This window comes from Gossypium hirsutum, chromosome D07 (assembly GCF_007990345.1).
Source record: "Gossypium hirsutum isolate 1008001.06 chromosome D07, Gossypium_hirsutum_v2.1, whole genome shotgun sequence".
In the NCBI taxonomy this organism is placed as follows: Eukaryota; Viridiplantae; Streptophyta; class Magnoliopsida; order Malvales; family Malvaceae; genus Gossypium; species Gossypium hirsutum.
In genome coordinates, this window is record NC_053443.1 from 14,515,850 (window position 1) to 14,534,930 (window position 19,081).

At 34.2% G+C, this 19,081-nt stretch overlaps 1 protein-coding gene across 1 annotated transcript; it reads right to left on the bottom strand.

Annotated features, from left to right (window-relative positions):
• Positions 1–15,846: 15,846 nt before the first annotated feature.
• Positions 15,847–18,671, bottom strand: LOC107954196 (transcription factor MYB64). Its single transcript, XM_016889685.2, has 3 exons — positions 18,168–18,671; positions 17,916–18,042; positions 15,847–17,095 (listed from the first exon to the last, which is right to left on the bottom strand). Exons 1-3 carry the CDS (start codon positions 18,653–18,655, stop codon positions 16,301–16,303), a joined length of 1,410 nt encoding a protein of 469 aa, XP_016745174.1. The 5' UTR covers positions 18,656–18,671; the 3' UTR covers positions 15,847–16,300.
• Positions 18,672–19,081: the final 410 nt, after the last annotated feature.

The following is a 19,081-nucleotide window of genomic DNA, read 5'->3' on the forward strand; positions in this document are numbered from 1 at the left end:
GACAGAGATATTATTGGCTACATATGTTTCATTCAACACTTTCATTAACGCGCTTCGATGTACTTCTGAACTCAAGAGCAAAGCTAGTACAGATATGCGAGATGGTTGTTTACGCAACTGTTCTACAACGTTGTACTCACTGTGCTTTAAGAATTTGAGGAATTATTTGGCTTCTTCCTCTCCTACTGGCTCGTTGATGGGCTCGACTACTTCCTATTTCTTTTGTTCTGCCATTTCCTATCCTTTTATAGGTTCTGCTTGGGGACTTATCATGTCGTAATGTCTCTTACTACGTGTACAAGAACCTATACCCTGATCTTCTTTTGAAGCACCGACTAAAGTGTCTGCTCCCGGGATGGTTACATTGTACTCATAGTTCCACGAGACCTTCTTACTATCCTTGTAAAAGAAGGCTGCGGGTTTTTGAATTGTGATTTTAGGTGCTACTAGTACCTCAGCGTCATTATTTTTTGGTTTTGAAATGATAACCACAAGATGATTCACCCTCGAAACCTTCATTGTAGACTCGGATGCACATATACTTCCCTCCTCCTTGATTTCTTTATAGAATTCTACTTCCTTATCATCCATCATGCCTTGAACTAGGACTTTAAACTCTTTGCATGCTTGGATTTTGTGTCCTTCCTCATGGTTGAACTCACAGTAATTCCTCGTCTCTTGACATCTTTTCCCTAAATCTGAAACAATTAACCCTATTTTGATCATCTCCTTCCAGGCCCTTCTCAGAGGAGTTTTTATTTTTACAATGTCTGCCTTGATTCTTCTCCCCATAACTTCACTCATCATGTTTACCCCATTAACGGTACGATTGGGTAGCAAATTTTCTGTATTGGATAAATCGTCAAATTTGACAATACCTATATTGTTGAACCTTTTAACCAATTTCTTAAAAGTGGTATAATTTTCTATAGAATGTCCCGTAATTCTAGCATGATAATCGCATTGTGCCTCCCTTCATCTCTGTGCATATTGCCTAAAACTCTCACTAGGCTTCTTTTCCATGTTTTGTAAAGTAATTCTTTCAGAAGTCATATTTGTAACAGGACTATACTGCTTCATGAATGCTTGTGCTAGGTCCCTCCACGAACTAATCCTAATACAGCTCAATTGGTTGTACCACTTGGATGCTGCCTCCACCAGGCTGTCTTGGAAGCTGTGTATTAGTAGTTGGTCACTGTTAACGTATCCAGCCATTCATCTACAAAACATGGTGATGTAAGCTTCAGGGCAACTGGTCCCGTTGTACTTTTCAAATTCTGACATTTTGAACTTATACGGAAGAACTAAATATGGAACCAAGCTCAGATCTTTAGCGTCAATTCCCTGATGACTATCAACATTTTCCATTGCTTTGAATTTTTCCTCCAGCCATCTACACATGTCCTCTAGCTGTTTTGGAAATTCCGCATTAACTTTTTCCTTTTCTGTCACTTCATAAAAATCGGGGATCACTGGATTAGTTGGGCTATTTCCTGGATTTGAACCTGATCCAGCTTGAAAGTTCATTGGCATCGAAGCTCCAGCCTGAGATTGCTGACGCCTAATTGTGACGGATGGTCTCTGCGGGTACATCTCAGCTTGGGCCTGTATATTTGGTTGAGTAAAACCTGGAGGATAGAGTGGCTCCTCATTATCCTCACGAGGGTTGGTCATGGGACCTTTTCCTTTATTTATTCCCCCAATCAATAATTGGGTCAACTGGGTCATCCTGTTTCTTTGGGATTCTAGCATTTTGTCCATCATTTCTTGTTGGATCTTAGCTAGCTGCTCTTACATTTGCGCTTGTAGTTGGTCTTGCATATCTCTTTGAAGTTGTTCGAGTTTTTCTAATCTTTGGTCCATGTCTTTTGTCTTAGATCGGGTACCGTAACGATGTTTGGTTGGTAGGTTTTTTACCGGTTGCCAGACAAACTAAAATGATTTTAACCAATTAGGACCTTTTGGTGGACTTTAATGCATATGATGTAAGGTAATGCAAATGCACGAAGTGAATGCAAAAAGACGTCAATTTTGATTCAATTCCATTTAGAAAACTTTACCAGAAAATAAAATTCTTTACATAAAACAAATTACATATATGGCTTAGCCCTAACACACAAAGCTTTATTTTTCCTAAGCAGCGAAGCTAACTCCTGCCCCTAGTCTAATTCCAGCTCGTACTTTACACTCAGTATATCAGCTTGTATTGCCAAAGTCTGCAAGTAATCGGTTATCTCTCGAATATGAGGCACAACCTCTCCCATAATGTGATCTCTGTCTCTGACTTGGCTCTGACAACAAATGAGCTATTCTTTTTTACGATCTTCACTGGCTTCAAGGAATTCAATCCGCATTTCACAGTTTTGTAATGCCACTTCTAATTCTTCCACTCTTCTTTTCATTTGCTCAATCTTGCCTAAGCTCGCTCTTAGCTCCATTACAGAATTACGGTTTCGATACTGATGAAAAGTTTTCTCAAGTTCACCCACTCTAGCTTTTAGCTCACCCTTTTCATTTTGGCTTTCTAACAAACTCTTCTCTAGGGTCTCATTTCACATCTGGGCCTCCTGGAACTTCCTTTCCCATCTATCAGCCTTGATCTTTTCCTCTTGAATTTCTTGACACCACTGCTTTTAAATTTTTCCCAACCCGACAGCTTTCATTGAACAACGCAACCTCTTATAGTTTATTTTTAAACTATCCAAATCTCCCTCAGCCTTATTCTTCCCTTTTATTAATTTCTCGGTTTCTAGCTTCTGAACATCTATGTCTAGTCTCAAATTCATCTTCTCTTCTTCCATTTGTTCTATCCTCTTTTCTAACTCTGAATTCTTTCTTTTAAAATCCTACCTTATAATTTCTAACTCGAAGGGGACAACTTGCGAATGTTTTCGTGTCGGCTGACTGTCTCCCTGACTTGGCCTAGAGATGTTATCATTAATCCTTCTACCCCACCACTCGATATATTCAGGGGTCGTTATCGGACCTACTGCCAATCTCTTCATCCGTCGAGTTTGATTCCAGGCATTAGTCATTTCTCGAATCTTCTTCTTGTAACCATCGCCTTTATATGAAAATTCGCACTGAACTAGCCCTTGAGTTACAGGTACGAACTGCCTTGACCTATACTGTCTTAACACTAGCAATGGTGCATAGTCAACAGCTCCCTAAATCCTAAATAGAGAGACCCAATCAAAATTACCACATCTATATAAGATCTCATCTGGAAGCATCTGTAACACCCAAACTCGGCCTAAACATTAGGCCCAAATCTGGTGATGTCACATTGTAGCACCTCTTACCCGTATTCAATGCTGTAATAGGGTACGAGGCATTACCAGAATAAATACACTTATAGACATATTAAACCGAGTTATAAAATTTCATCCAAATTAAAAACTTTAAAATTATTATCTTCAAGTCGTTAATTAGGGTATATGAAGCCCAATACATACCCATTCATATGCTCAATATATTCATTAAATCAATCCAATATTGAAGAATCCACTTTATGTCAGAATCAATATTAATAACAATCATAAATCTTTTCATGTTAATTTCATATATCACTTACCAAACTTCGAATGTTAATTTACAAATATGTAATTCACTAACACATTCTAGTATACACAATGTTTAATTGGTTAAATCATTTAATTGAGCTAAATTTCATATTCATTCCAAATTTTCTTCTAAATCTATAAATGCTTCCACTTACCATTTACCTAATCAATTTCTCGAACCAAGCTATCACACAACAATAATACATCACCTGTGCTTCATGAATTCAATATTCGATTCTTATCACCATCAAATCCATGTCATTCGAATACTTAAAGTTTATTCAAGCATATATTATTATGTTTCATATACCAATCATATGTCAAAATTACGAATACGCAATCAATTCATTTGTCATTTATTTGACTAGCAAATTAACCTCAAAATTTATAACATTCCATTACTTAAGATATGCCATAAAACACTCCTTTAACATAAACTAGCACTATGGCCGAATTTTCATTATGCTATTTATTACTCTTTTTCTGAATCACATAGAAAAATATTACAAATATGTATATATTTGAATACTATAATTATGCATCAACTTACCAACATGAGTTAATTCATGAGTCACTCATGACATCACTTCATGCCAAATATACCACACACATATGCTATGAAACTTTATTTTCTCTCATGAGCTTACCATGACCAGTAATGCACCAATATAAATATCACTCCTATTTCAAAGTTTATCGACTATAATCAGGCATATAACCAATTATACATAATTAATTCATATACTTTATTGTCCTCCTCCTCCTCTCCATCCCACATCCTTTATGTATATAACATGCTCAAATAGCATTATACATAATTTCACTATTCACTTATATTTAAATTTAAAGTTGTCTATTTGAGTCAGAGTCACTAAATCATATTTATCTGGAGCTACAAAGCTCCAAATTAAGATCCGTTAATTTTCCCCGAAACTAGACTCACATATATTCTTACCATAAAATTTTCAGAATTTTTGACTTGGTCAATTAGTATAGTTTATTCTTTAAAGTTACCCCTATTTCACTGCTCAACATCTCTGACCTCTCTTCACTAAAAATGAATTATCTCATTGTACAGAATTTGGATGATATTTGTGTTTTTTTCTTTTGAAAATAGACTCATTAAGGATTCTAAGCATATAAATTATAACTCATAATTATTTTTTATAAGTTTTTTATTATTTTCCAAATTTAGAATAGGGGATTCTGAAATCAATCCGAACCTGCCTCACTAAATTCAAATATCTCAAAATATATAACTCTTTTGCTTGCTCTATTTCTTTTATGTAAAAATAGACTCATTAAGCTTTCATTTTATATCTTATTCACTCTATAATTCAATTTTCACCATTTTTGGTGATTTTTAAAAGTCACACAACTGTTGCTGTCTAAACTGTTTTGTTGTAAAATGTATTCTTTCATAATTTCACTTTTTCACTATCTCAATTCCATTGAATTTTTTTCACATCTCATTCCAATAGTTCATTTCAATTCATATACAATTCATTCAATTTATCACTATATTCAAAGCAATCCAATTTCTCATTTCCAATTTCAAGTCAATCTTCAATTCAATTCCACATATATATTCATCACTCAATTACACTTAGTCAATTTCCCGATGAACACTTCGGAATAATAACAGATACATGGTGGAATCAACATATAGCAACCACCTTATAATAACTGATACCCGGTTCACATAGTAGCCTGCACATAGTAGCCTGCACATAGTACTACACATGTAATCGAAGCTATCCGGTACACATAGTAGCCTGCACATAGTACTACATATGCGACCTATCATTCCGGTACATGTAGTAGCCTGCAGATATTACTACACATGTGACTTAGCAACTTCACTCGTATCTCTTTCATTCCGAAGGTTCAACCGGGAATTTTCACTTTTTCTCACTTTTTTTACCAATTAATGTCAATTTCTCGTCTTTCTCGATTTATAATAACATATATAGCTTATACAACATTCATATTATTCAATCCAGTCCAAAAATCATATTTTGGAAAAATTACATTTTTTCTCCTAAAGTTTCACAAAATTACAATTTTGCCCCTAGGTTCGAAAATTAAACTTTATTCCTTTTTCTTATGTTTTATAACATGCTGAGTATTTTCCCCTTCTATAGAAACATCAAATTCTTGCTCTAACATGCACTTATGAACAATAATAATTTTTACCGATTATGTCGTTTCACTTGTTTTCACTGAAAATCGCTTAGCAAAAATTGTTTAACACAATTTCAAGCTTCATATTCTACCATAAAACATCAAAATAAACACATTTCACCTACGGGTATTTTTCCAAATATAAACCCTAGGTTAAATTATTACTAGAATAAGCTAAATTAAGCTACTGGGACTTAAAAAACGTAAAGAACATTAAAAACAGGGCTTGGAATCACTTACTATGGAGATTGGAAGCTTGAAAACCCTAACCATGGCTTTCCCCTTGCTATTTTCGTTCATCATGGAGAAGATGGACAAATTTTTGGCTATTTTGGCCTTTTTAATTCTTTTAATTACTAAATAACCAAAATGCCCCCAACTTAAAAATATCCTATTTCACTTATCTCTTGTCCATTTTTGTCCAACAAGTTAAAAAATGGTCTAATTACCATTTAAGCACCTCCAATTTAAAATTTCATAACAATTAGACACTTCTAACATGTAGAACTTAACTTTTGCACTTTTTACAATTTAGTCCTTTTAGCTAAATTGAGTGCCCAAACGTCGAAATTTTTGAATGAAATTTTTACGAAATCATTCAGTGAAATTTTAGGCCATAAAAATATAATAAAAAATAAATTTTTCCTCATCGAATTTGTGGTTCTGAAACTACAGTTCCGACTAGGCCTAAAATCAGGCTGTTACAGCATCCACAGAGCTTTCCATTCGATATCCTTTTCTTGAAGATTCTGAAGAATTGCCATCCATTTTTCCTCCGAGATATCATCCCGCCTTGGTATAGCCACTATCTCCTTCAGAGGTGAATAATTTTCGGAGAAGACCCGATAAGAAACCTTATCAACTTTCCAAAAGTGATTGTGGAACCATGCTAAAAGGAGCTGCCCACATCCGATGAATCTACCCTCACCTGCTCTTCGGCATTCGTTCAGCGATCTGAAGGTTTCTGCTAAAATTACTGAGACTGATATAACTCTCTTATCAAGTCGGTCAAAAAGATCGGTGATGCTTCATCAACGTGTCCCAAGGCTTTGGGAAATACAACTAAGTCGTAGACACTCAAGGCAATGACATCAACTTTCTTCTTCGTATTTGGGTGTGCTAGAATTAGATCCCTCAAATTCTTTCAAGGAATACATTTGCTATCCCCCTTCTGCTTAACCCGTGCTGCGGCCCATTGCTCGCTCATCCCGATAATATTTATCAATTTCTTCAAAAATATTGGGACATTAACAGCTCTCGAGTAAGCTCTATCTGCTTGAATCTTCGAGGAACGAAGTAAAACCATGTATTCCTCCACTGTAGGTACCAGATCACCTCCCCCAAAAGTGAAACAACTGTAAGCAGGATTCCAAAACTAGGCGAGGGCATGAAACAAGTGTTTATCCACCTTTATGTCAAGCAGATAAGGCGGATCTCCATAGCTAGAGGAAAAAAACTGTTTGCCTCATCATTCCACTGATCCCAGATTTCCTTTAACTTTTGCAGACTATTCTGGGTTACACTAATACGAGTGAAGTCCCACAACTCTGATACATATCCTTCAGCCAAACTATCACCTTTTTCCTGCTGTGTTGCCTCAGACCAAGTTTGGACAGCCGCATTATCCTTCACCTTATCAAGAAATCTATTTTCCATGATAAGTTCTCTATCTAGTAACCGAATATGAACCTTTTTTTTTAGGATGAAATGCTATGCAGTCAAAATGCCATGCAATCAAAGCAAAACACACAAAAGTTAGTATCATGTATAAAAACAGAATTCAACACAAACAGGAAATAATAAAGTACTCATTCAGGAATCTACTAGGGTTTGGTATAGTTCTACCTACGGCAAGTTCCTAAAGCTTACTACATGAGGTTTAGTTTCTAGAGCAAAGGTACCCAAACCAGCAGATTCCACGATCCTCACCCATTATAGGCTCATATGGACCAAGTTCAGTTCAGAGGAATACATTTCCCTACGGCTGCACAGAGATGAAAATCTCACGAAGACATAGGTACGGATGTATTCAGAAAGCGGTCCACTATCCTGCACGGAGGTGAAAACCTCACGAAGGACTAGTTTCTCACTCCCACTTATAGGGGTAAAATCACCAAACTCGTGTAATGTGAGATGCAAATATTTAAACCAACCGAGTAAGCATACCCTGATGAAAACAAATGAATACAAAGGGGAAATCATGAATTTTAAAGCAAAATTTGACTTGTCGACCATAAGATAAAAATTAATTAATTTATGGCTCGACTCTAAATTCCCCAGTGGAGTCGCCAAGCTATCGAAACCATTTTTATTTTGAAAAACGGGGTCGACTTTTAAAACGAAAATGGAGTCGCCACCAATCTTTTTCGAGGTGTGATCGGGTCACCTTGAGATTAATCATTTTAATAAATTATTTTAATTTATTAAAATAACGATTTTGGTCTACAAAAACAAAGAAAAACGGGTTCGGGAGTCGGTTACATGCGAGGAAGAATTAGCACCCTCGTCACGCCCAAAATTGGTACCTAATCAATTAATTAATGTCTTGATGTCGAAAAAAATTGCAAATTCGAAAAGAAATTTAAAAATATGATCCTTTTAAAATCACTTAAAAAAAGAAATGGTGTATTTCACATTAATCGAGAAAAAGAATTATATCCTATGAGTTAGGACACAATACCTTTAGTCCCAACACGAGAATAAACACCCAAAAATTTATTTATTTTTAGAAAATTTGACCATCCCGATTTTAGAAAAGACCATATTTCGTAAGTTAAAACATGGTCCTTTATTAATCCCGAGATTATTTTTTAAAAATGTATTTTTTAAAAATGGTTCATATAATTAGATTTTCCAAAAAATCGAAACATTGTAAGTTAGGGAACGACTTCTCGTATTCCAAAGATACAAAATATTTTCTTTTGCCTTTAAAAAATCTTCTTCTTCGAATTTGGACAAAAAATTTATGCAATATTTAGAGTGATATGCAAATAAAATACTAAATTATCGAATGGTTACAAATAAGCAAATCGTTGTACATACAATATCGATAATAATATAACCTAGCTCATTTCAATTCTAATATTATCAACCAATAAGTGAATAATAACGAATGTATAATAACCATAACAATAGGTCTAAAACTAGAACTTTTTTTTAAAAAAACACTAATAATGGCAAAATAAAACAAAATAAACAAGCCAGTATATAAAAAAAATGATAAAATAAGAACTGATATATGTTGGATTTATGAAATGAGAGTAAGTAGATAGATAAATAAAATATTAAATGGAATATTAAATAACACAGTAAAAAAATGATGAAAATGATGATGATTGTAATAATAGTAAAAATATTATCAAAACAAGATAATAAGTGCGTAAATAAAACATACATATGACTATATTTAAGACTTATATAAGGAAAAAAATATTAAGGTTCAAATATACATGAAAAATAGATATAAGAAATAATATTAACTAAAAAATGAAAAAAAAGACAAGTTAATAGGTAAATAATAAAGTAAAATTAAAAATTAATCCAAGGATTACATTGAAATCAGAATAAAATTTGGAGTAAAATTCGTAATAAAATAAAAGGGTAAATCGAAATAGGATTAAATTGTAATACGCGCGAAGAAACGAGGGCCAAATGAGCAATAAGTCCAATTTTTGAACACGTGTCGCGTCCCCAGAGGACTGGCGTGTTAGGGACTAAATTGCCAATTAAAAAAAACTTGAAGCCCGATTTGAAAATAAAGAAAAGAGTGCAAAAGGGACTAAATTGAAATAGATCGAAAATGAAGAAGGACTTAAAGCGTAAATAGCCCATTAATAGAAGACACGCGGATCCTTCCGCGGGTCGGGTCGACGCACGGGTTAGGGGCCATAAGGATCAAAACGGCGTCGTTTTAGGGCTATAGAGAGCAGCCCGAAACGTCGCCGTTTCACTTGCTTATAAAACCCAATTTTTTTTAAAAAAATTCATTCTTCCTCCTCTTCAAAGAAAAAAAAAATCACTCAAAAAAAAACCCTCCTCCTTCAAGATATTTTCCAGAATCCGACCTAGCTCTAGCGCCGAACCACCGCGGCGGCCGCTGTCCGCGGTGGCCGAAAAATCAAAAAAATATTTTATTTTGTTTTTCAACCCCCAGACCCGGAAAACACCAATTTTCATTGGAATCAGCACCTCCCTTGCAAAAAGGTACAATTTTTATTTTAATTTTTTTATATTCTCGGTTGTTTAAATAAATAAAAAAAATCAGAAGGTAAAAATATCTACCTTCGAAAATGGCTTGTATTTGAACGGACTTTTTTACCGTTTTCTTTTGATTCATTTGTAAGTAAAAATACACAAAATCGGGGCCCTTTTTATAGCCCAAAAATATCACCTATTTCTCTCTTTTTTACACTGTTTTATTTGCCTTTGGACTCTCCTAGTCCGTTTTGCAGGTACAAACGTGGCGGCATACGCAGAGAAGGCGGCGCATGCGGGGACTGCTGTTGGGGTGTGGCGGCTGCTGGTGGCTGCTACTAGGGTTTTGCTTTTCATTTTGTTTTGGGCTAGGGTTAGTTTTGGGTTATTGGATTTGAATTGGGTATTAGGCTAATGGGTTTGTTGGCCTGTTTATTGGTTTTAGGTTTTAGTTATTTGAGTTTTTTATTTGTTATTTTTATTTTGAACTAATATTATTTGTTTTGGGCTGTATTTAATTTTTATTATGGGCCGGGTAAATTGGGTATTACAAAAGTAATTATCAAAGAAAAGAAAGACACGAGTTTAGATTTACGTTTAAAGTTTTTTTTTTCTAAAATCTAATGCAAGGAAATTGCAAGTAGATCCCCACTTTTAGCATATGGAAAATAGGGGAAGAGAAGTGGAATTTATATGAATGTGATTTGCTTTTCAGTTTGAAATACTTAAATATAGCAATTGTTAAGTTAGTCGGATTTAGACACTTTGCATGTATGCTACTACACTTGAGCCCATTAATCGATGTGTTTAAATTCAATTCACTACTGTTGCATGCGTCGTTAATCTAATAAAAAATCAATGCATGTGGTGAGTAATTGGTTCTATTGGTGTTTTATAAACAGATACTTGAATCCTCGGATTAATATAACCTCAATTCACCTAATATACTTTTATTTACTATAGGATTTACTCAAATAAAACAAAACACTTTTTGAGTTTAATATAAATTTAAGTTGGCTTTCATATGTATGTTTTAAAGTTATAATTTTATTTGTGAAATTTAAAAACTGTATTAAATACTTACTCATATTTAAGTAAATTAAAAAGAAAATTAATTTAACTGAAACTTTTAATTAGTTGAATTGGGAAAAACGAAACTTAATTAAATGTGATGGAATTTAGAAAGAGTATTTGTACATAATTTTATTGTTGAATTGAATGAAGGGAAAGGTGGAATTTCAACTTACTTTATTTTCATTGTCAGGTCCACTCTCAAAATCAAATTTGTAACTAACAAATAGTAAAAACGAAAACAACTTCCGAATGTGAAAAGAATATTAAATGAACACTTGTTTTGTAGAGGGTTGGTAAAGTTGAAAATGCATGCTGTATGGTTTCTACACGATGGTAAAAAATCTAAATCCAACAACTTCTCATCTCACCCGAATTTTTTTAAAATAAATATTGGGTTTAAGCAGATTGGATGAGGTGAGATTAGAAAGTATAGTTGGGTTAAGTGTGAGATAAATCCGTCTTTTTTTGTCCCCAAATATTTATAAAAATGTCTTTAATATATGTATATATTAATTGATAATTGTAATATCTCAAAAATCGTATTAAAAGAAATTGAGTTAGTGAAGTTCAGAATGGTTACGTCTTGAGTTTAAGATTATGAAATTTTGACAAGTGAATTAATCTAGTTCAATAGATAGGTGTTGTGTTTGCGGGTGCGAGGTTCTAGGTTTGAACCATTTCTTTTGAAATATTGTTATTTTTGTCTAAACCCCTATTCTTGAGTATCTAGTTTCTATATTATTTTTCGCTCAATTAAGGACAATGATGAGCTTAGTGGTTCAGTGGTTAAGTTTCTGTATACAATTGATTTTGTGTTTGAGTCTCTACGAAAGTAATAAGATTTTTTTTTGCTGCCTTGTGAGGTAGTTTTTATTTTCCATAAACTAATTAAGTTTTTCCCAAAAACTTCTTCTTCTTTTCACGTTCCTCTTCCAATTCTTCTCTCTATCGTTTCTTCTTCTTTTCTTTTTGGTTGTGATCTTCTTCCACCCTTAGTTTGCTGCTTGAATCGTTTCAAATTTGTTGCTCTAAGTTCCATTGTGCTGTCGATCTTTCAATCGAACTGTGTAAGTGTTCTTTATTGAGTTTTGTTCAAGTTTGTTAATGGACGAAATTACATTCCTTTTTGTGTGGTGTAAACTTCTGACTTGCATAAATCTTTGTTAGGGAAGATATCGAGATTTACGTCCCTCTAATGATTTAAGAATTGCGTGTTGGTTGATTCGTTTGATGCTAAGTTTCGATTTGGGGTTTTGTGTTGAAATTTCTTCGACGTAACTTTGGTTGTGGATGCTATTTTAGTGATTTGATTCCGAATTAATTGTCTGATTGGATGTTTGAATGTCGTTTTTAGGTTTCAGGATCACCTTTGTTGCTTCTACATCAAAACTGTATCAGGTGTGTACTGAAAACTAAGCTTTCTGTGAATGGCGAAGGCTGGAATCCATGGTTGTCGATGCCACACAGACGTGTAACTTTTTGAATTAGGTCACACGGGCATGTGTCTAGGTCGTGTGAGGTACTATTTTGGTTGTGAGTCACAAGGGCGTGTGTCTAAACCGTGTAACTCTCTGACTTGAGCCACACGTGCAGCCATGTAGGCCATGTGAATCCACACGGGCGTGTGGGCCAAAAGTCAAAACATTTTTCCTAGAGCCGGAGAAGTCGTTTGAATAGAACGTAGACCTTTCGTATGGTCCGTATGATCTAAAACAAGCTATAAAACTTGATATTTGATGATTTCTTGATGTATAATCTATTATCTATATGTAAGATTGATATGATATAAGCTAAGTAAGTATGATCTGTTAGCGTATAATGTGTTTTTGTTTGAGACGTGTTTAAGGTATGATCCGTGCTCTGTTAATTTTGATGATTCATTTCAGTGTTATTGTGTTGGATGAGAACATGTGGTATCCGAATATGTTGTTGTGTCTGATATTGATTCTGATATGTAACCATGCATGTGACTTCATGGCAAATCTGATATGATTCATTAAGATTTGATAAATCTATTTTGCAAAGTGTGGATTCTCATACCTTCTATTTCTGTTATTGTACGATGGCATGCCCTACATGCTTCTAATTCTGATTCTGAATATGCATACCATGACACATTGCATGGGGTTCAGGATGATATGAAAGGAGAAAGTTTCTGACAGTTTAATGATCTACATTATCTGGTGGCTTATCCACAATTCTGGCTGACAACTTGTCTGTAATTTTGGTGGCACTGTCCATAATTATCTGCTGGTGTGATTTGGTTGGATGAGTTCTGGGGAACTCCATTTTGGTGTGTAGTAAAGTTGGATAGGATGTTTTCTGATAAATCTGCATTTTGATTTTCTGAAGAACACTGCATTGACATAATCATACATCATCGGTTCTGTTATACGATCGTTATGAAAATCTCTGTGATATTTTGATTTGTTCCGCTCTGGTTATATGATCATTACGAAATTCTCTGCGTTACTCTAATTTGTATATTGTGTTTTGTTTTATCTCTGTTTGAGTTTAGTTATACATTGAGCTTCATAGCTCACCCCTCTGTTTTATCATTGTCTGTTCAGGTAAACCTCTGACTTAGGACCGGACAATGTATGTGAGCTTGGATTGTTTTTGGAGTTAATGTAAATATGGTGAATTTTGTAATTATTTGTCATTTTGGGTTTTTGCTTAACTCGTTAGTAATTGATATTTTCTAACGTGAGACTGTAAAATCACTTAAGTCAACAATACAGATTTTGGTTTTCAAAATTAAAACTCCGGAAAAGGTTTTTCGCTACAAAGTAAGTAATTTCTTAAGTGTATTATGAAAGCAAACAAATATATTTCTAATGATTGTTTGTGAAAGTCGTATTTGCTAAATACTTACTGAAATCAGTTTTCCAAATGAGTCTATGTAAAATAATGGCGGTAGAACAATCGCAAAACAATAAGAAAAGGAAAAATAAGAACACACAAATTTTACATGGAAAACCTTTTCGGGAAAACCACGAGTAGTGGAGGAGAAACTCATTAATGTTGAAAAATGAATGATACAAGAGGAGTTCAATTACATCTATTTAAGGGTTGAAAACCCTTTTCTAATTAAAGTCAAATAGAAGAAGAATAGTTCTATACAGATTCAACTTATGTTGTATTGTCCGTACCCCCGGTCGCAACCCCAGTCTAGCTTTGTGGTTAATGGGAATTTGTGGTGGGCTACGGCCTCGAACTATTTATTTCTTCAATAAGTGATAGGATTCAGGTCACACAAACTCTAGCAAGTAAGTTTTTGCTTTCAATAATTAAATATATCAAGTTTTAAGTCTAAACAAAAAAAAAGAAGAATAATCATATTCGCTTCAAAATAAAAAATAAAACAATTAAATTAAATTCAGGTTCGATCGGGTCGGAGTCAAGTCTCCTATTAAATCTCGGGGTTTAGATTCGGGGTAATTTTTTTCTCAAGAATCAGGGTCGGGGTGGATTTGTTAAGTTTTGGGTCAGGGTCAAGGTCGAGGTGGATGAAAATTTACTTCCACCCTGTCCCGTTACCATCCCTAGTGATAATTGATGTTATAATAGGAAGTTGCAAAGACGTAATTGAAAATAGTAAGCTACAAGAAATATAAGAAAAGCCATAAGATTAGTTATGTAGTTTGGCATTATAGTTAGGGACGGATCTAGAAATTTTTTTTGATCATGTAGTTTGATGTTACACTTAAAAGACATTTAAAGAGTATGTACATAAATGGGTCTTGGTTGTATTGATGGATGATATTTTATGATAATGTGACATTTTGAGCTCAATTATTGTGTTTCTTGTACAAATTTTATGTATGTATATTACATTTTGAGCTCAATTATTGAGTTGTAATGTTGTAGATATGTGACTTAAACTATGTATAACCATACATTTGCAATTCACGTAAAAGTAATGAATATTAAAATTTGTTATTTATGGTCAATGTTTGTGCTATTAAAGTTTATGTTTTATTGCATTGAGCCAAGTGGGAGAATGTAAGATTTTAGTCCATATTATAGAACCAATTAAGTCTAAAAACACTTGGAAAATTTTCAGCTTCCATTACTAAGGTTTGTATAACCCAAGGGAAAAGATTAAGAAGAGGAAATCAATTTATCCTTGTGTTTTTCTTCATCAGTCTTAGTTTTAATGGTCAATTCCGAATCCACATATATTTGTGAAAATCTAAAGATGTTATAAATTAATGTTATATATGTAATATTAGGTTTGATGTTGAATTATTTCATTTTTAACCCAATTCTAAAACTTCACCTCTCTCAAATCTAACCCTTTACCTCTTCCCCTTTAGATCGATTTTAAACCAAAGGAACCCAGGTCAATCTTGTATACAATTTAGTGGCGTCATGAGGGAAGCTATAGAAGAGCTCCGGCGGAAGATAGTTGCATGTGGTGATATCCATCGTGTGAATTTATGGTATTTCTATTTCCTTTGATCTATGTAAGATTGAAATGGGTTTAAATTGTTTGTATATATCCATACTATTATTTAAATTAAACTACTCTTACATATTTGAAATGAATAATATTTTTAATAAAAACAGTATAAAATTTACATATATTGAGATTTGAGCTTATGCTACTAGTATTTATAATATATTTTCTTAACCACTTCAATCAAAACTTTATTTGATAACTTATATTGACATATTTAAATTAATTTGTTATTATTATTAATTCTAAACTACAAATATATTTTAAAAACGTAATTTTCACGCCTATACTCATCTGATAAGTTACTAATATAAAATTACTAATACACGCTAATCGAACTACAAAACCTCCAAAAACCGACTTAAAGGTTGTGATGTATCCTTATACTGTATCAACCAGAACATCACCAATGAAATCCTTTTGGAAAAAAATGTACTGGAATGCAACAACAAGAGTTAAGGGGTATTATTTTAAGAAATCAATGTGAAAGAAAGTATCAACGAAAGCTGCGTCAACATGCTGATTGACAAATTGAAGTAAACAAAAAGACAGATTCAGAAACCCACCATGAAAATGATTGAAGTCTACCAAACAAAACCTGAAATTTTGACAAAAGCACCTTTTGTTTTTGGTTCGTAAACCACGACAGATTATTTCACTCAAAACTTGAGTGGAAAAGAGCCAACCCGCATTAAGGATACCACAATTCCATGCATATTCCCATGATACAACCTTTAAGAAACCTAGCATTGTTCTTAACAAAGACAATAATAACTCCTAAAACGAGCTCTTTACGTCCTTAAAAGTACCAAAATATAAGCTGCTACGGGTAGAATTGACAGGAAGAAACCATCTCAATCAAGTCCATCTCTTTCCTTCCATCTGAAGAAGCCTGCTCCGAGAGGAGGTTAGTGTTCACGTCGCCGTTGTAGTAGTCGTCGCCATTTGGAAATGAGGAAGTGGTGGCTCCATTCAACAGGCGAGACAAGTAGAGATCGGAAAACAAATAGGTGGTTCGAGGTTCGTTGTTTGGCTCCTGAATAGAAGAAGAGAAGCCAAAACGAGTATCAGCAAACGTGGTGCAGTCAATGGTGGATGAACCTTTGCTCAAGTTATGATCAACAACATGGACGGACTTGAACACCTCAGTTTGATTTCTGGTTTGGGAATAATCAAGGGAGGGATGAATAGTATTGTTGTTATTTGCAAAGAAGTTTTGCATGAACATAAGTTCATCATCATATGTTTGAGCAACCAAAGGGTGAGAATCATCGGATTCGGATGGTTCAGGGAGGAAATACTTGAATTGAGTAGACAAGTTTTCAGAGAAGGTGGAGCTAGAAGGGGTGGCGGAAGTGGTGGAGCTGTTGGTTGGGGTATTCAGATTTTGGCTTCGAATGTAGTCTTGAAGAATAGAGGATTGAGGTTTGCCATTTTGGTTATCATTTTGTTTGTTCTTCTTCCTTGAGTTTTGCCTCCTTTTTGTAGCATTCCAATGGTTTTTTATGGCATTTTCAGTTCTCCCAGGGATGAACTTTGCAATCTCAGCCCACCGGTTCCCAACTTTGGCATGAGCTTCAATTAGGATCCTCTCTTCTTCTTCACTCCAGCTATCTTTCTGCAACAACGACATCACACGTAATAAGAAAATATGAGGCAATGACAATTTTATTTCCAAAACAAGAATATATATATATATATATGCTTGTGTATAATTATCATAGAATAAGTACAACTTTTTTTTTAAGAAAAAAGAGAGTTAAATTTGTTATATAAAGACTAAAAGGGAAGGTGCTTTTTTTTATGACGAAATTACTTCTTTGTTAGCTAAAAAAAGTTTCCAAATTTCACATGAAAATCAACACTGAACTAAAGTTTAAAGTTAAAACTGTAAAGGTGGAACAAATGAGGGGAAGGTACATGCGCAGAAACGGCTACTGAAACCCTAGCCATATGTTTTGCATGTCAAGGTAATTATAGTTATGCACAAAAACAAAACCCCTTTAGACCTTTCCAACTCAAGAATTAACAACACATTATTAAAGATGGGGAAAAGGAATTTTCTTACTCTTTTTTTTTAAGTCATTAATGAAAACCCTAAATATATAGAAATGAAGGAGGAAATATAGTAGTAGGTAGCTATCCTCCAGGGTTAGATCCATTTTGTGTCCTAAATGGGTGTCTTTGGCATATATTTCGGGTTTGATGAGATGCACAGATTTCAAGACAAAATTAATATCAGTTAAGACTAAAGTCCCAGGATTTTGTTTCTTAGTCAACTTTAATACTAATATTCATGAAAAACATCCAAGTTGATAGATTCCGGTAAGTCTGTATTTTGAAGAATGGATATGGAGACAACAAAACCAGGTAAAGTAATGAAGAAACTCTGTTTGACTATATATAGTAAAGTATAAAACATGGAAACACAGAGAAACCTTGATATCAGGGCGCAAATGATTATGCCACCTCTCTCGACACTGTTTTCCAGCTCTACCAACCAAACTCTCTGCAATCTGTGCCCATTTCCTTACTCCATATTGCTTTACCAATCTTATCAGTTTCCTATAAATAGATAATATATATCAACCGTAAGAAAAACCCTAGAATAAAACCCATTAAAGAAGAAGAAAACCAAAATCTAAATCTTATAAAAGAAAATGAAGAAAATGCGTTGTTTTATATATCACCTGTCTTCATCATCTGTCCATTGACCCTTGATCAAAGCTGCAGAAGCAACTTTCTTGTTTCTCTTCACTACCCCTTTAGGGAAATCGCCTTTTATTGATGCCTTCATTTCCATGTTAGGGTTTTTATCATCTGTTAAAGTGAGGATCTCACCATCTACAAAAAGCCCATCAAGGAAGCTTTCCTCAGGGTTGGTTTGCGTTGGTAAATAGCCACCAATTGCATCACTGGGGAAGGAGAAACCCCGGAGCAAAGCATCAGCAGTTGAACCAAGCACTGTTCCTTTGTTGATCTTCACGTTGTTTTGTATTGAATACGGCCGCTCATGAGCAGCCTGAGAATGAGATGAGAGGCTTTGAGTTTGACCCCATAAAAACCTGTCTATAGCAGATAATGGAGGACTGGACTTACATAGGGAAGACTTATAATTATTATTACACGGTAAATTCCCATAACCAAAAGCTACTCTTCTCCCTCTTAATTCTTTCATGAAAAGTGACCTAAGCAAAAAGATTTAAAAAAGGAAGAGAAAGAAAATCCCATGACAGAAGCTTAAAACTGAAGAGAATTAAGCTTATTTAGCTTAAAGCAAGGCTTGGGAATGGCCACATGTTGAAATAAGATAACTATCGATGAGCTGGTGATTAATCCAACGACTCAGAATTGAAGTTACCTGTAACTCCTGAGCTTATTCTCTCAGACAAAATTGTTAAAGGAGAGAGAGAGAGATGGAGAGATTAGTGGGTTCGTTATTAAACCGACAATTAATTGCATAATTAATCATTTCTTTTTTCTTAAAATTTTGCAAAATAGAATGAAAATTAGCTATGCTAAGAGAAAATTTAAGCGATGTCATTGCCATCATTATATTAAGCATGTATAAGACAAATTTAACCCCCACAATTTGAAATTTTTG

Excerpts from the sequence above, each read along its gene's own strand:
- LOC107954196 (XM_016889685.2), bottom strand. The coding sequence starts at position 18,655 with ATGAAAGAATTAAGAGGGAGAAGAGTAGCTTTTGGTTATGGGAATTTA. Across the intron at positions 18,043-18,167 it reads TGGACAGATGATGAAGACAG|GAAACTGATAAGATTGGTAA; the intron begins GTGATATATAAA and ends ATCTATTTATAG. Across the intron at positions 17,096-17,915 it reads ATTTGCGCCCTGATATCAAG|AAAGATAGCTGGAGTGAAGA; the intron begins GTTTCTCTGTGT and ends TCGTTGTTGCAG.